At 35.8% G+C, this 15,926-nt stretch overlaps 2 protein-coding genes across 4 annotated transcripts in view; both read right to left on the bottom strand.

Moving 5' to 3' along the window:
• Nucleotides 1-274: 274 nt before the first annotated feature.
• LOC139981493 (uncharacterized) lies at nucleotides 275-5,113 on the bottom strand. The gene is made up of 3 exons (XM_071993906.1): nucleotides 4,472-5,113; nucleotides 4,109-4,232; nucleotides 275-2,217 (listed from the first exon to the last, which is right to left on the bottom strand). The coding sequence occupies exons 1-3, from the start codon at nucleotides 4,907-4,909 to the stop codon at nucleotides 1,637-1,639; spliced, it is 1,143 nt and encodes a 380-aa protein (XP_071850007.1). The 5' UTR covers nucleotides 4,910-5,113; the 3' UTR covers nucleotides 275-1,636.
• Nucleotides 5,114-11,152: 6,039 nt separating this feature from the next.
• LOC139980927 (uncharacterized) overlaps nucleotides 11,153-15,926 on the bottom strand; it is a 72,648-nt gene continuing 67,874 nt past the window's right edge. The window contains exons 2-3 of one of the 3 annotated variants that reach the window (XR_011797739.1): nucleotides 15,798-15,924; nucleotides 11,153-14,071 (exon numbers count right to left, since the gene is read on the bottom strand). Coding sequence is in view for 1 of the 3 variants with exons in the window: in XM_071992975.1 (XP_071849076.1) it covers nucleotides 13,566-14,071 (506 nt within the window). In the remaining 2 variants the exon portion in view is untranslated. Of the gene's footprint in view, nucleotides 14,072-15,569; nucleotides 15,676-15,797; nucleotides 15,925-15,926 lie in introns of all 3 variants that reach the window. The other 2 variants (XR_011797740.1, XM_071992975.1) reach the window with 2 other exon arrangements.

Here is a 15,926-nt window from a genome sequence, read left to right as displayed (position 1 = left end):
TTAAACTACAAACCTAATGTTTCTCTTATCAATAAACACACAATCAGAATAACCACGTTTTTGCCCCCGGACTTTTGGCACACTTAATCGATGTTTTCTTACACATCGCTAATTCGTATTTTATTAACTCCATTACTTACCGATATTTTTTTCCCTTCTACCGATATTTTTTTTCCTGGGCTCCTCTGCCTACAAGTACTGATAGCACAATTATAAATAGAGTGCACGTATGAATCATCACATACAAAGAAATTACAATGGTAAATTTATTAAAAAAAGATCTACCCATAAATATGAAGTAAAAATATTTAGTACTTTATCATTGCAATCCTTCAGTGTAGCCCGCATGGTTTTTGCATATACACCGCGGCACATAGTTATCAAGCGTGCACTCGTGAACTGCAAATGCAGCGTATAATGTTTCTTCAATTATTTTGCAACACATGTACACTTTCTCAATTACTTTCGCTGATATTTGATTCAATTCGACTTTAAGAAAATACATTTCTATATACTCCATCCCGTCACATTGCAGCTTGCACTTCCCCCTGCTCTTAACATAAATTAATGTCATAACATTATAAACGAAATCTACAGCAATTCATAATCATGATAATTATTATTATTATTACAGCAATTATAGTAAGTGACCAGGAGCCCAGTTCGATTGGCCGGTTGGAAAGATTTGGAAAATGTAACCAGTATGGATGGGTGTTCTGGTGAGATACCCCTGCTCTTAACATAAATTAATGTCATAACATTATAAACGAAATCTACAGCAATTCATAATCATGATAATTATTATTATTATTACAGCAATTATAGTAAGTGACCAGGAGCCCAGTTCGATTGGCCGGTTGGAAAGATTTGGAAAATGTAACCAGTATGGATGGGTGTTCTGGTGAGATACCCCTCATCTTTGACATTCGAATTCGATATAAGGAATGCTAACAGTGATATATATCACAACATCGTCATGAACAGAGAAAGTAAGCATGGAGTGCACATTTTGCCAGAACTCCACAACATCAACGTCATATCAGTTGGGTAAGCTGAGAATGCTAGTCTTTTGAACAATTTTACGGAACAACTGACTCTCTTCAAGCAAGAACATTGCACTTCATTTGGGGTGGGAGCAGTTCCCGGAACAATTGCAGTATATTTCCCGGGTATCATATGGGGGCTGCAGCCCCCATCGCCACCCCCCCCCCACTTTCTCACCTTACATCTAGTTATATTGTCTCTTACGATTGTCTAGAGAAAGAAACTTACCATTATCTGTATAAGAATTATAAAAGCTTAAGTATAGACATGCGTTCATATTTTTCTCTTCTTACTCACTTTTCTAAGTTTTAGATTCGATATTATTTTAGTTTTTTTCTTTATTTTGTACATTTTCATTGTAAACGTCGAGAGCATGTATTTACACAGTTATGTATACAAATAAAGTTGGAATCAAAGCAAAGTTTTTCGTATCATTTCAAAACGTTTGTATAACAAGTCAACTTACAACTCTAGTGAAATGAAATGTTCAGAAAAGATTGAGTTCTTAGCAGTTTCGTTGTCCTTGTTATTAACTTGATAAATGTTTGCCTTAATTAATCTCTTTTACGATAACGACAACTGTTATGGAGTTCTAAGATTCATGTATAGGTTTGTTACTGCTAGTAACTACGTAATAATACACTCCATTATCCAAAGTTTCTTGATCCGGTTGACTAGCTATGATAGATATCTCGTGCTCAGTAGATCCATCTCTTTCCTTTCCTTCTTCAAATCCTTCATAAATAGGATTTATCCATTCTTCCTTCTCTGCGGAACGCTTTCGCTTGCCCTTCAAAATTTTCAGCAACAAAACAAGTACAATGAAAATAAGAATGACAATGAAAGCTGCGAGTATGACCACAAAGATCATAGAGTCGGCTGGAGTAGTGACTTTTGTCTGGTCCCGCGGAGAAGGTTCTTCCTCTGACATAGTGTGAGTCAGTGAACTGTTTATATCTGTAGTATATGGCGATGTCGCAAAAGTGACAGTACTGGTCTTAGTGATAGTAAGGTAAGTATTTCGTGTAACTTCCTCCGTCGTCATGGAAGTTGATGGAATGTTTGTTGTTGAGGAAATTACACTCAAGGTGATTTTCGTCTGGCATACCCTTTTGATTCTGCAACTAATCCGGCATCTATCTTTTGACTCCTTTATTTTTAACAACCCTGATCCTGAAAAGTAAATATTCGTGAATAATGAAGCTTTGATTTTATAAAGTTTTCTTAAGCGTCACACAACAACTATGGAAAACTACGAAGCTATAGAGAGGACATGGGAAATGAAGTTGTATCACACAGTATATCAAGTAGGCTCGCTTACGTCAGACAAGTGTTAACATAGGCTATATCACGTAATAAAAGCACGTACGTATGTACGTAGGCCTACATTTGTTATAATTAGTATGTACGTATTGATTATTACGCGTGTACGTAGTAATTCATACCTACATACGTAGTAATCATCACGTACGTACGTGATAATTATTACGAACGTATGTAGTAATCATCACGTGCGTACGTCATACATAGTACGTAACTTGAAAGCAAATCCAACCACTGATCATACTCCGGTGCTCATGGTACTTTTACAAATACCTAAAAGGTTGGTGAAACGTAACCTGGGTGGATACAGTTGTTTTTTGACGTTTCCTGTCAATATACCGCAAAATTGCAAACGAGATTTATGCAACTTCCATCAGCTAATTCGTTTCATTCCATGATATTTCAGTATAAGTAATGGCCAAATTTATTTAAAACAAAGTACATACCAAGATTTAGTAAAATACAAATTTCTCTGAAGAGAGACGTGAAACGAGACGTACACCATTTACAATGCAAACCATACACTATACATATTTGAATTATTAAATATGGTGTTGATCTGATATTTTGTTTGAGTACCTGCCAATATTATAATATTTCTAGTGTAACATATAATTACATAACATACCATGAGGCGAGGGGAATTATTCTGACTATTTAATCATATTCCAAAGCACTCAATGTAGTTATACAATTCCATCACTAATATTTCTTGGTATTTTGAACATCAACACTAGGGCTGAACAGCTTCGTCTGAATCATGTTTTTAATGTTTTCCATGGTACCTCTCCAGTTTATATGAGGGAGAGTTTTATTAGAGTAAATAGTCTTTATAGCCAAAACACAAGAGGTAGTATTTTTAATTTTCAACTTCCCAAAATTAAAACGGACAGGGCTTGGTTTTTTATTACAATGCAATTAAAAACTGGAACAGGCTACCTGAAAACATAAAATCCATCCTGCTGAAATACAATTTTAAAAAAGATGCCAAAGCCTACCCTTTAAATCATATGAATGTATAGCTTGTAAATATCTTTCTTGCATGTTTTAGATGTTTTAATAGTTTATTTCTTATCTATGGAATTTTTAAGGTTATAAGGACCACTTCGGAAATAAGCTTTTAGCTTGAAGGGTTATCCTTGGCATGTTATTTTCTTTTTGATGCATTTAAGTATATTCCCATCTTGTATTTTAAATGTTTATCTTTATGTGCAATTTTTTTTGTATGTAGATGAAGAATGATATTTTGCCGAATAAAATCAAATCAAATCAAATCAAATTTAAGACTAACACTTTAACTTTAACAACTACTTAAAGTAAACGAGTCACTTGACTCTTTTCTTCACTCTTAAACATTTGAGCAATGTTCTTTACCAACTCTGGGTACATATGTATCCAAACATTTTGAGCAACATTTTGCCCCAAGACAATTAACATGCAGACGTGTTTGACCAACTTATCAACTTATAGCAATTTAATTTGTTAATCTGTCCATATTTTACTTGTTCTGGGTTGAACTTTACACAAACTTGCTTGGTTGCATACGTCCGTATCCAATGTCACAGATAGGTTCAATATTTGGCCCAAATTTTATAGAGTGTTGCATCACATCTTTGTACTTTACAAATTTGTGAGTTTAAAATAGTTTAAGATGTTTAGTCTTCATTCTTCTTCTGAATTGTATTCAGTGAATCACACATATATTCTATGGGATTGATATGATTGCTGTAATAAAACTTACTGTTTGTGCAATTATTTTTCAGCTTTGCAGCATTGCTTACGCATCTGGCTGTGATATTGTCATCGGTGTTAACATTTACTGTACGTATTGCCTTATGTTGACTTCCAGAACTGTTATCAAATACCTGCGAAGGCAAACAATGATTCCATTATCATTTCACCCAACATAACTACCTAAAATATCTCGAGAGTGGACTGTGTTTATAATACAGGGATCGTGACAACATATGAAGAAATTTCCACGGTATAGGTAGTAATTATGGAATAATAAACTACTTAAGATCAAATAGACAGAAATTGGTCATGTAAGCATTGAAAGTCACTCTAGATAAAAATCAATTAAATATTCCAAAGTTTTACCTACCTTTACTTTCTCATTTTGAGTTAACTCTAATTGATACGAAGCGTTTTCAATTTGTAGGTTTAAGCATTTCACCCTATCTGTTCCTTCTTCATGCTGACAGCTACAGTCATAGATACCAGCAAGACTCTCATTAATGTTGTAAATATGTAGACTGGTGTTCACTTTGTCTCCGTGGATGATGTCAATAACAGAGAAACTCTCTCCGCATTCTGAACACGATTCTGCATACAAATATTTCACAGGACTTGTACGGAATGCCCACGGACCTCTTTCACAGTAAGACTGTAACTCACAGGACAAGGTTATGTTTTGTCCAAGTACTCCATAAACAAATTCGGTATCATTCCTATGACTGTATCCATCGCAAGAATCGCCCCCTGATGCAAGGCAAAGAACAAATCCAAGGATAAAACATCCTTGAAAGCCACTCCTGTCCATTTTGATTCATCGTGTACTCAAATGTGTTGATATTTACTGCATTACCGGAAACAAATATGACTTATGAATGGCAATCAATAAAATAGTTACATCATAAAGTTTTGCATATATACGGACGTTGAGACTCATATACCGCAAACAGTCTGCAGCACACTGTTAGGATAGAGCGGTTAAGCGTCAGTTTAACAGGTTATAAGACATCTGACACTGTGAGTCATTCCTGATACTGAAAGCATCAAATCGAGGCACCACTTATCCCTATTATAACAAACCTAGATAGAGATAGTTAGTCACCTTTGTAGCCTTTGTAAGTGAAATTATATTACATTTTCGGGTTCCATTTTGTAGCCTTAATATATTGTGTAATATTCAGTCTATTGTGTATCAAGTTATGTATTAATCCAATAAAGTCAGACTCGCACATTACTAACTGCTTTCGATATGTAGGCGTATCCGTCGCACTGCTTTGCATTGTTCTCGCTTACAAAGTTAGGGGAAACCCCATAGACAGTAGAACAATGAATATCGCTATAAATGAATGGCCCGATACATAATGAAGACAGCTATAGTATCCTGGCGGGGAGAGTATACTTCAAAAAGAAGTTAAGAACTTATCATCCTAATAGCTGATAACAAATACTAGGGGCATATTTGTTTCGTTAAGGGCAAGCATTTCGTTAGGGGTGTTTGTTAATATACATTAACAGTAAAGCATTTCGTTATGAAACATTTTACATAACAACACAAACCATATTCGAAATTTTACAAAACTGTCTTGAAGTCTAATGTAATAGAAGTTTAGTATCAAGAAGTATATGTATTTATACAATTCAATTATTCAAGAACTTGATAATGTAAGTTTGGCTGATTTTGGCTTGTGTAAATATATGTTACCAGCCTGTAGACGATTTTTGGCAATTACCCGATGACAATCAACATCGTCACTGCTGTAGTAGATTTCATACATTTTATACAATATGTATATATATAGTCATATTGTAATGTACATATAATATGCTGTGGTATGTGAGTCTATCAGACATTTAACCTATCTTCTCCCCTTAAACTTCATATTTATTATCCCCGATTTGCTAGAGTGTTAAGTAATGTTCACTCATTTTAAAAATTCAGGAAGCGTTTACCCCCCCCCCCCCCTTATCTGAGGAATAAGTATTGCCTGATTCAACCATCTTCAAGGGTTGGTGATAGTTTGGATGGTGAAAACATCCAGAAACCCTATTCCTCGTAATTTGTATTGCAGTACGGGTGTTCTCATGTAGTAACATTATATATATTTATATATATATATATATATATATATATATATATATATATATTGTAACGCTACCTCGTCCGTGGTGTGAGATCAGGTCTCGACTGGAGTCTAGGATCACTGGAACGGAGTTCTGTTCTGAAATAAATACTCAGGCACACAAGGTCGTAGGTATAAACAATCTATTTACAACACGACTTGCTTTCAGTTTCATGCTACAGGCATTAAATGAACATCTGAATACATCTATTAAGTATATATATGAAGAAACATCAATGCAACACAATGTAGGACCCTGATGACAACTAGTCAGGTGTAGAGTCCCAGTATATGACCTGCGGAATATTCCTAATTCCGCCAGAAACCAGTATAATAATATATTCCGCAAAAATAGGCGGAACAAGCCTCCTTTCCGTTGTTCGGCGGAATCCACTCAATTCCGCGGGTAGGCGGAATACCCTCTGTTCCGCTGTTAGGCGGAATACCGTCAATTCCGCGGGTAGGCGGAATACCCTCTGTTCCGCTGTTAGGCGGAATACCGTCAATTACGCGGGTAGGCGGAATAGCCCTTCGTTCCGCTATTATGCGTAATAACCCTCTGTCCCGCTGTAAGGCGGATACCATCAATTCCGCGGGTAGGCGGAATAGCCCTGTATTCCGCTGTTAGGCGGAATACCGTCAATTCCGCGGGTATGGGGTGGAAAGATGGTCCCTACATCTAGAATATAACAACAGTTAAGATATGTGGTTCCGTAAAAATGAAAGAGGCCCTACCGTTAGGTCCAGAATACCAGCAGAAATATGTAAATGTAATTTCCCCCTTGATACGGAATAATTTAACCCCCAGCCAGACAGATGTCGAGTTACACTCTGCCTGATTAATGTCACCGTTAATTTAGGTGTTCAACGTCTGGTCTCTATACGACCGATTTATATATATAGGTTGATTACTGGTACTTACTCTAGGCTCTGTTAGATTCCCGGCAAAACTTCTTGGGCGACGGTGCACAACGACTCCAGAATATAAAGTTATTAGGGCTAACTAACAGTTGGTTTACCCAAATCGAACACAGAGAAATTGACTGACTATACAAACGACAAAAGTTCAATCACAACTTGACGATTCTAATTCTAATCTATATATATAACGACCACTTTGATAACGATCCTTTCTCTTCGGAGGCAAAAACAGGTGTGTCCTAACCCTGCGTATCAGTGCAGGCTGGCCGTAACTCTCACACAGCACGTGTCAGGAAGTAACTGAACAAAGTTAAACAATAGTAGCGGAAGCTCAGCTTCCGGCCCACGACGCCTTCATGTGCACTCATCGCCGTGACGTTTAACAGCCGTAATCTACGGTAGCTTTAATGCACTACAATATAATTATGATTAAACAAAAGGTCACCTATTTTTGTAACAATATATATATATATATATATATATATAAATGAAAATCGTAATGAGTTGGAAAATCAAGAACAGTGAAAAAACTTCCAGCCTCCACCGGGATTCGAACCAGGGCCTCCCGCTTTGTACGCGGACACCCTAACCAACTAGGCCATGGACGCTGATTGTATGTCCAGAGGTTCTAAACCGGTAAGGAAGGTCGTAATTCCACTGTAGGCGTTTGTCACCTGTATCGAACAATACTAGTTCTGTTTTTGGTGACACATTTTGCCTTACTCTAGAGATCAAACATGATGCTAACCAATTCGAAAATCATTTGTGATTCCTAAAGCCAGATCTCGAAAGAGATACTTTGAACAGACTTTATGTAAATGAAATGGAGGTAAACGGCAATGGCAATGAATATATATAAATGAAAATCGTAATGAGTTGGAAAATCAAGAACAGTGAAAAAACTTCCAGCCTCAACCGGGATTCGAACCCGGGCCTCCCGCTTTGTACGTGGACACCCTAACCAACTAGGCCATGGACGCTGATTGTATGTCTAGAGGTTCTAAACCGGTAAGGAAGGTCGTAATTCCACTGTAGGCATTTGTCACCTGTATCGAACAATACTAGTTCTGTTTTTGGTGACATATTTTGCCTTACTCTAGAGATCAAACATGATGCTAACCAACTCGAAAATCATTTGTGATTCCTAAAGCCGGATCTCGAAAGAGATACTTTGAACAGACTTTATGTTAATTATATATATATATATATATATATATATAAATTTTGAGACTTGTAGAACACTATTAGCTGTAACTCAGAGTTTCACGTGTTGAGCGATCATCAGACAACTTAGAGTTGTCGATGATTAATTGGGTAAGCTGACAACGTTAGTCTTATCAACAATATTCGCAGCATATTACCCGAATATCATATGGGGCCCATCGCCCATCCCCACCATTCCACCCCTACACCTTTCTCCTCATCTCACCTTTTTATGTTTTAGATATGATTTTCTTTATGTTTTCCCTTTGTTCTGTACATTTATACTCTAGGTTAGCACATTGATCCGAAGTTTTCATTGTGAGCATCGACAGCATGTATTTACACAGTTATGGATACAAATAAAGTTGGAATCAAAGCAAATGTTTTTCGTATCAATTTCATAACGTTTGTATAACAAATTTAAGTTCAGCTACCTAATGAAATGTTAAGAAAAGATTGAGTTCTTAACAGTTTTAGTTGCCTTTGTTACTAACTTGATAAATGGTTGCCTTAATTAATCGATTTTGCGATAACAACAACTGTTATGGAGTTCTAAGATTCATGTATAGGTTTGTTATTGCTAGTAACTACCAAATGATATATTCCATCATCCAAAGTTCCTTGATCCGGTTGACTAGCAATGATAGATATCTCGTGCTCAGTAGATTCATCTCTTTCCCTTCCTTCTTCAAATCCCTCATAAATAGGATTTACCCATTCTTCCTTCTCTGCGGAACGCTTTCGCTTGCCCTTCAAAATTTTCAGCAATAAAACAAGTTTAGTGAAAACAAGTATGACAATGAAAGCTGTGAGTATGACCACAAACATCATAGTAGCAAGCATTGTGATCTTACCTTAACTTTCTCATTTTGAGTTTACTCTTATTGACACGAAGGGTTTTCAATTTGTAGGTTAAAGCTTTTCACTTTATCTAATCGATTCTCATTCTGACAGCTACAGTCATTGATACCAGCAATACTATCATGAATGTTGTTAATATGTGGACTGGTGTTCAGTTTGTCTCTGGTGATGATGTCACTGACAGAGAAACTCTCTTATAAAGTTTGTTTCTGTTCTAACTATCAAAGAAGCACTTTTTCTTTATTAATGTGGAAAAGGGTATATTTCATTAACTAAATGATGCACATCAAATTATTAAAAGCGGGTTTTTTTAGGATTTCTGATGCAATACAAGTTCTCCTGTTCTTTTCTCTTTATTAGACGAGTATTAAAACATCGTGCGTCACAATGGGACAGCAAACATATTTGTCAAGTATTAACGAGGTGGACGATTTGTAACCGGCGAGATATGCTCTCCTTTTTCTTTCTAAATACATTTTCAAACAGTTTCGCTCTCAGCACGAAGAGGTGAGAATTTTGTGAACCATGAAATGTAACTTGAATTACCATTAACGTCATTTCATGTAAAGAGTTATTTCTATCATAGGATGCATGAGATCGAACGAGTCATCATCGAAACAAAAAGTGCAGTGTTGGATACATAATGAATACACGCAACACAAACCTGAAGTAAAGAGATCTTAATTCTATCATTAGTATGCTACTGATTATAACTAAATTGATCTCTGCATATGCATTTCTGCGCGTAATTATCCCGCGTGTAGGCCTACTTGTGAAACACAACATGGCACATACTGTCTGTTTCCATCAATATTATAGGATTCAGTAATAGAATGTTTAGAGTCAGAAGTTCTCAAAGGGAACACCAGGGACGTGTCCCGGGCTCTTGTGGCCCTCTTCTGAATTCTTTTGCGCTTAATATTAATAATATAGCAACAAAGATACTTTTCTCGGAACATCAGAGAGCAGTAATGAAGAAACCACGCTTTATTAAAGAGTAATTCCTTGATCGCAAAATTGACACTTTCAAAGGAATCTATTTCGTGATATTCTCAACATTAGATGGACCAATAACAATTGGTTATCAAACGATGAGCTCTACAATGAAACCAACCAAACACCTTGGTCATCGATAGTCGCACATAGAAGCTTGAGATTTTTCGGTCATGTAGCAAGACTCCAGGAGGACGCTCCAGCAAAGGTTGCTTTAAGAGAAGCACTGAGACATACTGCTAAACCAGTAGGAAGGCCCGTGACTACCTTGCTTGGAAAAATAAAGTCGCAATTTAAGCACGTTAACATTAACAAATTCGAGGAAGTAATAAACCTTGCGCAAGATCGTGATACGTGGCGGAGGTTAATCACTGAGCATGTCGGATAGACGAGACTCAACTTACTACTACTACTTGTACGCCCGTATTCCTTACCTTTACCGATGTTTTTATAAACGCCGGTATTTTGTTATTGTAGCTTCGGTATATACTTTACTCATTGGCCTCTTTTCCAAAAAATCTGTAACTGATGCTGCAGTGCATAAAACCGTATGACGCATCACTGGAAAAGAAAATGCAGTTTTTAATACGTTAAACACTTAACATAAGCCTGAGGTGAAAGTGTCTTAAATGTATCGTTGTAATGCTTGTGCTTAATGCGAGGGACTTCTGTTTACCCCGCGGCATATAGTTATCCCTGGTGTATGTTCTACTGGTGAACAACACTACGAACATACTGCCTCTTTCCAATCAAGGATATAACCAATCGGAATATAACCATGCGGAATATAACTTTCCAATCGGAATATAACTCGAGTTATCGTTAAGATGTTTAGAGTCGTAGCTTTGCATGGGAGTATCCAGGGAAAAACTGGTGTATCGACCATTAAGTATATATATATATATATATATATATACGTGGGATAAGCTACAAATATAAAAGGACTCTATAAGTAGAGGAAGCGGGTATTTTATTGAACTGTGTTGTACATGACAAGTGAACAACTTATATAGAAAGTAACTTCATGTAAGAACAAAGAACATGAGCATGTATGACTGAGATGAAATCATATTTCTAAGAACTGTTAAGGAGTACAGCAGACTTGGCATATACTTGAACGAATGCTAAAAGTCATTTTGTTCAATATACTACATTCACTGTACAACATAAATGGAACCATTCTCGCATTGGTCAACTTAATCGCCATAGTATATTGCTACAACAGACACCTTTGGCCAGATTAGTTCACAACATTTTACAATTTAAGTTTAAATCTTCATTTCAGATCTGTGATTTAGGAAATTTAAAAAACACGATAACTATATGTAGCGTCTGCCCAAGTAGTTTCCACCACTGCCCTATATAAACCTTCACCAAAGGTAACATGATATTAGGTCCGCATTGTCAAAAGTATAACTCCATGTGAAATACGCCTCTTCAATAACTGTATAAGACTTGACGAAACGCATGCCGTTACTGCCGACTTTGAAGTTATCTCGCACTTCGGGTCAAAACGCTTTAAAACCTCATTGGGACTAGGAATATATTGTCGTTGAAAATGGACGAATACATGCCTTGACGCACCCTGCATGGATAGACTTATTCCTGCAAAGAACGCAGAGTCTCCGACGGATTGAACCATTTGTGTACATATTGAAACGCTTGGGACTGTGTGTGCTATGAAACCAAAACGAAAATAGCATGAACATCTGATAGGTGATGATTTGTAATGTTTCTTTTCCTGTTCTTTCCTCCTCCTACAAACTGTATCCCTTATTGTTTGGGTAGGAGGCATATAGACTTTGGACGTTGGTTAGCAAGCCTACTGTCAAAAAAATGTGCATGCGTGTGTCCTATTTTCTGATCAGGTGAAGATAAACATGTCTACAAAGCATTTCTTAAAGTATTATTCAGCACAACACCTACAAATGAGTTTTGCAGCGGGAAGCTGTCGAGGGACCTCTCCTATAAAAAATACTTTTAGCTGTGAAATGGTGCAGTGTGATCCATGCGTAGGCTATACTCTAGGTCGATGATTACTTCTACACGTAATGTTGTGCTAATGACTATTTTGACACCCTCCATAAATCTCAACATGAAATATGATTAAGCTCTTTCTCAATAAAAATTCAATGCACTTTCACGGTCACAACGATGAGAATATTGCTATCAATACTACGCCATGTCTTATTGAGAATTTATAGTCTTAAATGTACCATTATCTGATGAGTCTATGTAATTAAAATGCATTATGAATAAAATGAAGCACATGTAATGACCAAGTAATAATGTACACTCGCATCCTAGCATCCTAATTACATTTGATTACCAAAATAAAATTAAAGCTGTTAGCAAATTGCTTATCCACTAGAGAGCCTGTTGATTTGATTATATATGGAGTCCTGAATGAGAATTGGCAATAAATCACGTCAGGTACTTAGAAATATCCCTTTCAAAATAACGTCGAACACACAAACTTTTTAAATTTAGCACGGTGATCCTAGTTATGGCCACTTAAAGACTAAACTGGTAAAGTTAACTCATTGTTGTTAACTCATGACTCAGGCTACTTAAAAAGCGGCGGAATCTGTCCAAAATTAACGTGGATGAATATAAAAGAGTTAAAACGTCATTCTTTGTTTAAATAAATATTGAATATTTACAGTAAGAAAGTTATAGAAAGAATAGTATGGGGATAGTGCTTACGTTTCTTGACATTTAAAACACACAAATATGACAATCTAGTAAATTTAAGTACGCTAACACAAATAAAGTTAATAAATAGTGAATATTTGGCCAAACGCTTTCATTTACAGAATAGTTTAGCTCCATATTTGAAAACATTTGGGGACAGTTGCAAGTACACTTACAGCTATAGCTTACTTTCCGTTGCTATGCCATGGTACAATCAGATAATTCCGAAAATGATTCGTAATTCCAAGTTCTATCCATTCTTTACATTCTCTTTTTTTTATTGGAATATCACTGCTTAAAATATGCAAATCACAGAGAGAGAGAGAGAGAGAGAGAGAGAGAGAGAGGTGGAGAGAGGTGGAGAGAGAGAGAGAGATAGAACACTTGACAATATACACAACCCGGCAATTTAATGACTGTGGTGATTTCGAGCACATCCGATTCCATTTAAAAAAATATGTAAAGTTACAGTAGTCGCAAACAAACATATAATATCTCATCGGGTAATTAATACAAAGGGGCAAAAATTGTCTTTCGATTTTGAAGTGTAGACCATCATAACAAACCTTAACAAAAGTACCTTTAATGAACGTACTTCGTAACGATATATATTTAAAAACAAGTATTTTCTTCCTTTGCTTAAATCATGATAATTGTGGTAGGCACTGCTTATCATTTGATATCGTCATAAAGAGGAACTAAATTATGAATATGTCTCTCATATTCAATATCACTGTTATCCAATATCGATGGATAAATTTGTCTTGCATATTCAATATCACTATAATCTATCGTCGATGGATATATAGTTTTTGAATATGTAGTTTCGCCAGTTGCGGCTGTGAAGAGACGGATATCTCTTGAATATTCACGTTCATCCTTCTTCGAATATTTCCAAAAAACAAACCGAAACAAGAAAATAATAATTAAGATTAGTACAAGAACAAGCAATGTGAGTACTATAACCCCGACTAAGATACCGGTCATATTAGCGGTGAACTTCTGTCCAGATTTGTTTTTCGTACTTCGTGTATCTTCCTCTTTTGTCGTGTAAGTTGATGGACTGTTTGTTGTTGAGGAAATTACACTCAAGATGATTCTCGTCCTGCATAACTTGTTGATTCTGCAACTTATCCAGCATCCATATTGTGATTTCTTTACTTTTAATAATCCTGATTCTGAAAAGTAAATATTCGGTAAAAGTTAAGTGTTGATTTAAAAAAGAACTGGTATTTTAGGCGCCACCCAAACAATTCAAATGCGTATTCTATATTCATTCCGATATATGCACTGTTAAGACAATTAAACTCTGAAATGTCGTTATGAATGTCGTTTTAACAATATATCAGACTAAGTTCTTCATCTTTTCAATTGTAGGCCTATCAATTACCAATAGTGAGTGTTAACATAAACCAGCACAAACTACCCTGCCACTTGTTAATTAAAATAAAAAAGTATCCATGACTTTAAAAACTTTATTATGCAACTAATCCGGCACATATCTTGTGATTCCTTTATTTTAAACTTCCCTAATCCTGTAAGGTAAATATTCATGAATGATGAAGTATTGATTTTAGCAAGAAGTTTTCTTAAGCGTCACACACCAACTATATAAAGCTACGAAGCTATAGAGAGGACATGGGGAATAAAGATGTATCACACAGTATATCACGTAGGCTCGTTTACGTTAGTCTCGTTAGACAAGTGTTAACATTGGCTATATCACATAGTAAAAGCACGTATGTACGTAGGCCTACATTCGTTATAATTAGTACGTACCTATTGATCATTATGTATGTACGTAGTAATTAATACGTACGTACTAATATCACATACGTACATGGTAATTATTACGAACGTACGTAGTAATTATCACGTGCGTACTTCATATATATCACGTGCGTAATAAATATCACCTAGTACGTACGAGATATTCTTACGTACGTATGTAGTACTATTACGTACGTATTTAGTAAAAGGAAACGTTATCTGGAGAGACGTGAAACGAGACGTACACCATTTACATTGCAATCCTTACTCTTCACATATATTGAGTTATCAAATATGGTGTTGATCTGATATTTTGTTTGAGTACCTTCCAATATTGAAGTATTTCTAGTGTAACATGTAATTACATAACATATCATAAAGCGAGGGGAATATTCTGCCTCTGTAATCATATCTCAAAGCACTCCTTGTAGTTTTACAATCCCATCACTAAGATTTCAGAATAACACTTTGACTTTAACAACTACATAAAGTAAACAAGTCACTTTACACATTTCTTCACTCTAAAACATTTGAGCAATATTTCTTAACCAACACTGGGTACAAAGGTATCCATCCAAATTTGAGCAACATTTTCCCCAAAAAACAAATACATATACACAAATGTGACCAACTTAGTACATTTCAGCAATTAAATTAGTTAATATGTCCATGTTTCACTTGTTCTGGGTTGAGTACGTCCGTATCCAATGTTATAGGTAGGTAAATACGTGATATTTATTACGAACGTACGTAATATTCATCAGGTGCGTACGTCATGATTAGTACGTTCGTACGTAATAAATATCACTTACGTACGTGATATTATTACGTATGTACGTAATCATTTTATTTTACCATGTCCTCCCTAGAGCTTCGTAGAAAACAAATGTAATTAAACAAATTTACCCAAATTTGATTACATGAATATGTCCATATCCAAAGTTAGGTAGGTAAAATATTTTGCCCAACTTTTGTAGAGTCCCGCATCGCATCTTTAAATTTATTTATGAGTCTATAATAAAAATAATAAAAAATAATTAAAGGTGTTGATTTTCATTCTTCTTCTGAATTGTTTTAAGTGAACCACACATATATTCAATGGGTGTGCATGTATGGTTCCTGTAATCATCTTACTGTTTTTGCAATTAGTATTCAGCGTTGCAGCATCGCTTACGCATCTGGCTGTGATATTGTCGTCGATGTTAACATTTACTGTACGTACTGCCTCATCATGTTGACTTCCAGAACTGTAATGAAATATCT

This window comes from Apostichopus japonicus, chromosome 15 (assembly GCF_037975245.1).
Source record: "Apostichopus japonicus isolate 1M-3 chromosome 15, ASM3797524v1, whole genome shotgun sequence".
Taxonomy (NCBI): Eukaryota; Metazoa; Echinodermata; class Holothuroidea; order Aspidochirotida; family Stichopodidae; genus Apostichopus; species Apostichopus japonicus.
The sequence above is the reverse complement of the archived record's forward strand: the minus strand, read 5'-3'. Positions and strand labels throughout refer to the sequence as shown.

Excerpts from the sequence above, each read along its gene's own strand:
- LOC139981493 (XM_071993906.1), bottom strand. The coding sequence starts at position 4,909 with ATGGACAGGAGTGGCTTTCAAGGATGTTTTATCCTTGGATTTGTTCTT. Across the intron at positions 4,233-4,471 it reads CTCAAAATGAGAAAGTAAAG|GTATTTGATAACAGTTCTGG; the intron begins GTAGGTAAAACT and ends TTGCCTTCGCAG. Across the intron at positions 2,218-4,108 it reads GAAAAATAATTGCACAAACA|GATCAGGGTTGTTAAAAATA; the intron begins GTAAGTTTTATT and ends TTTACTTTTCAG.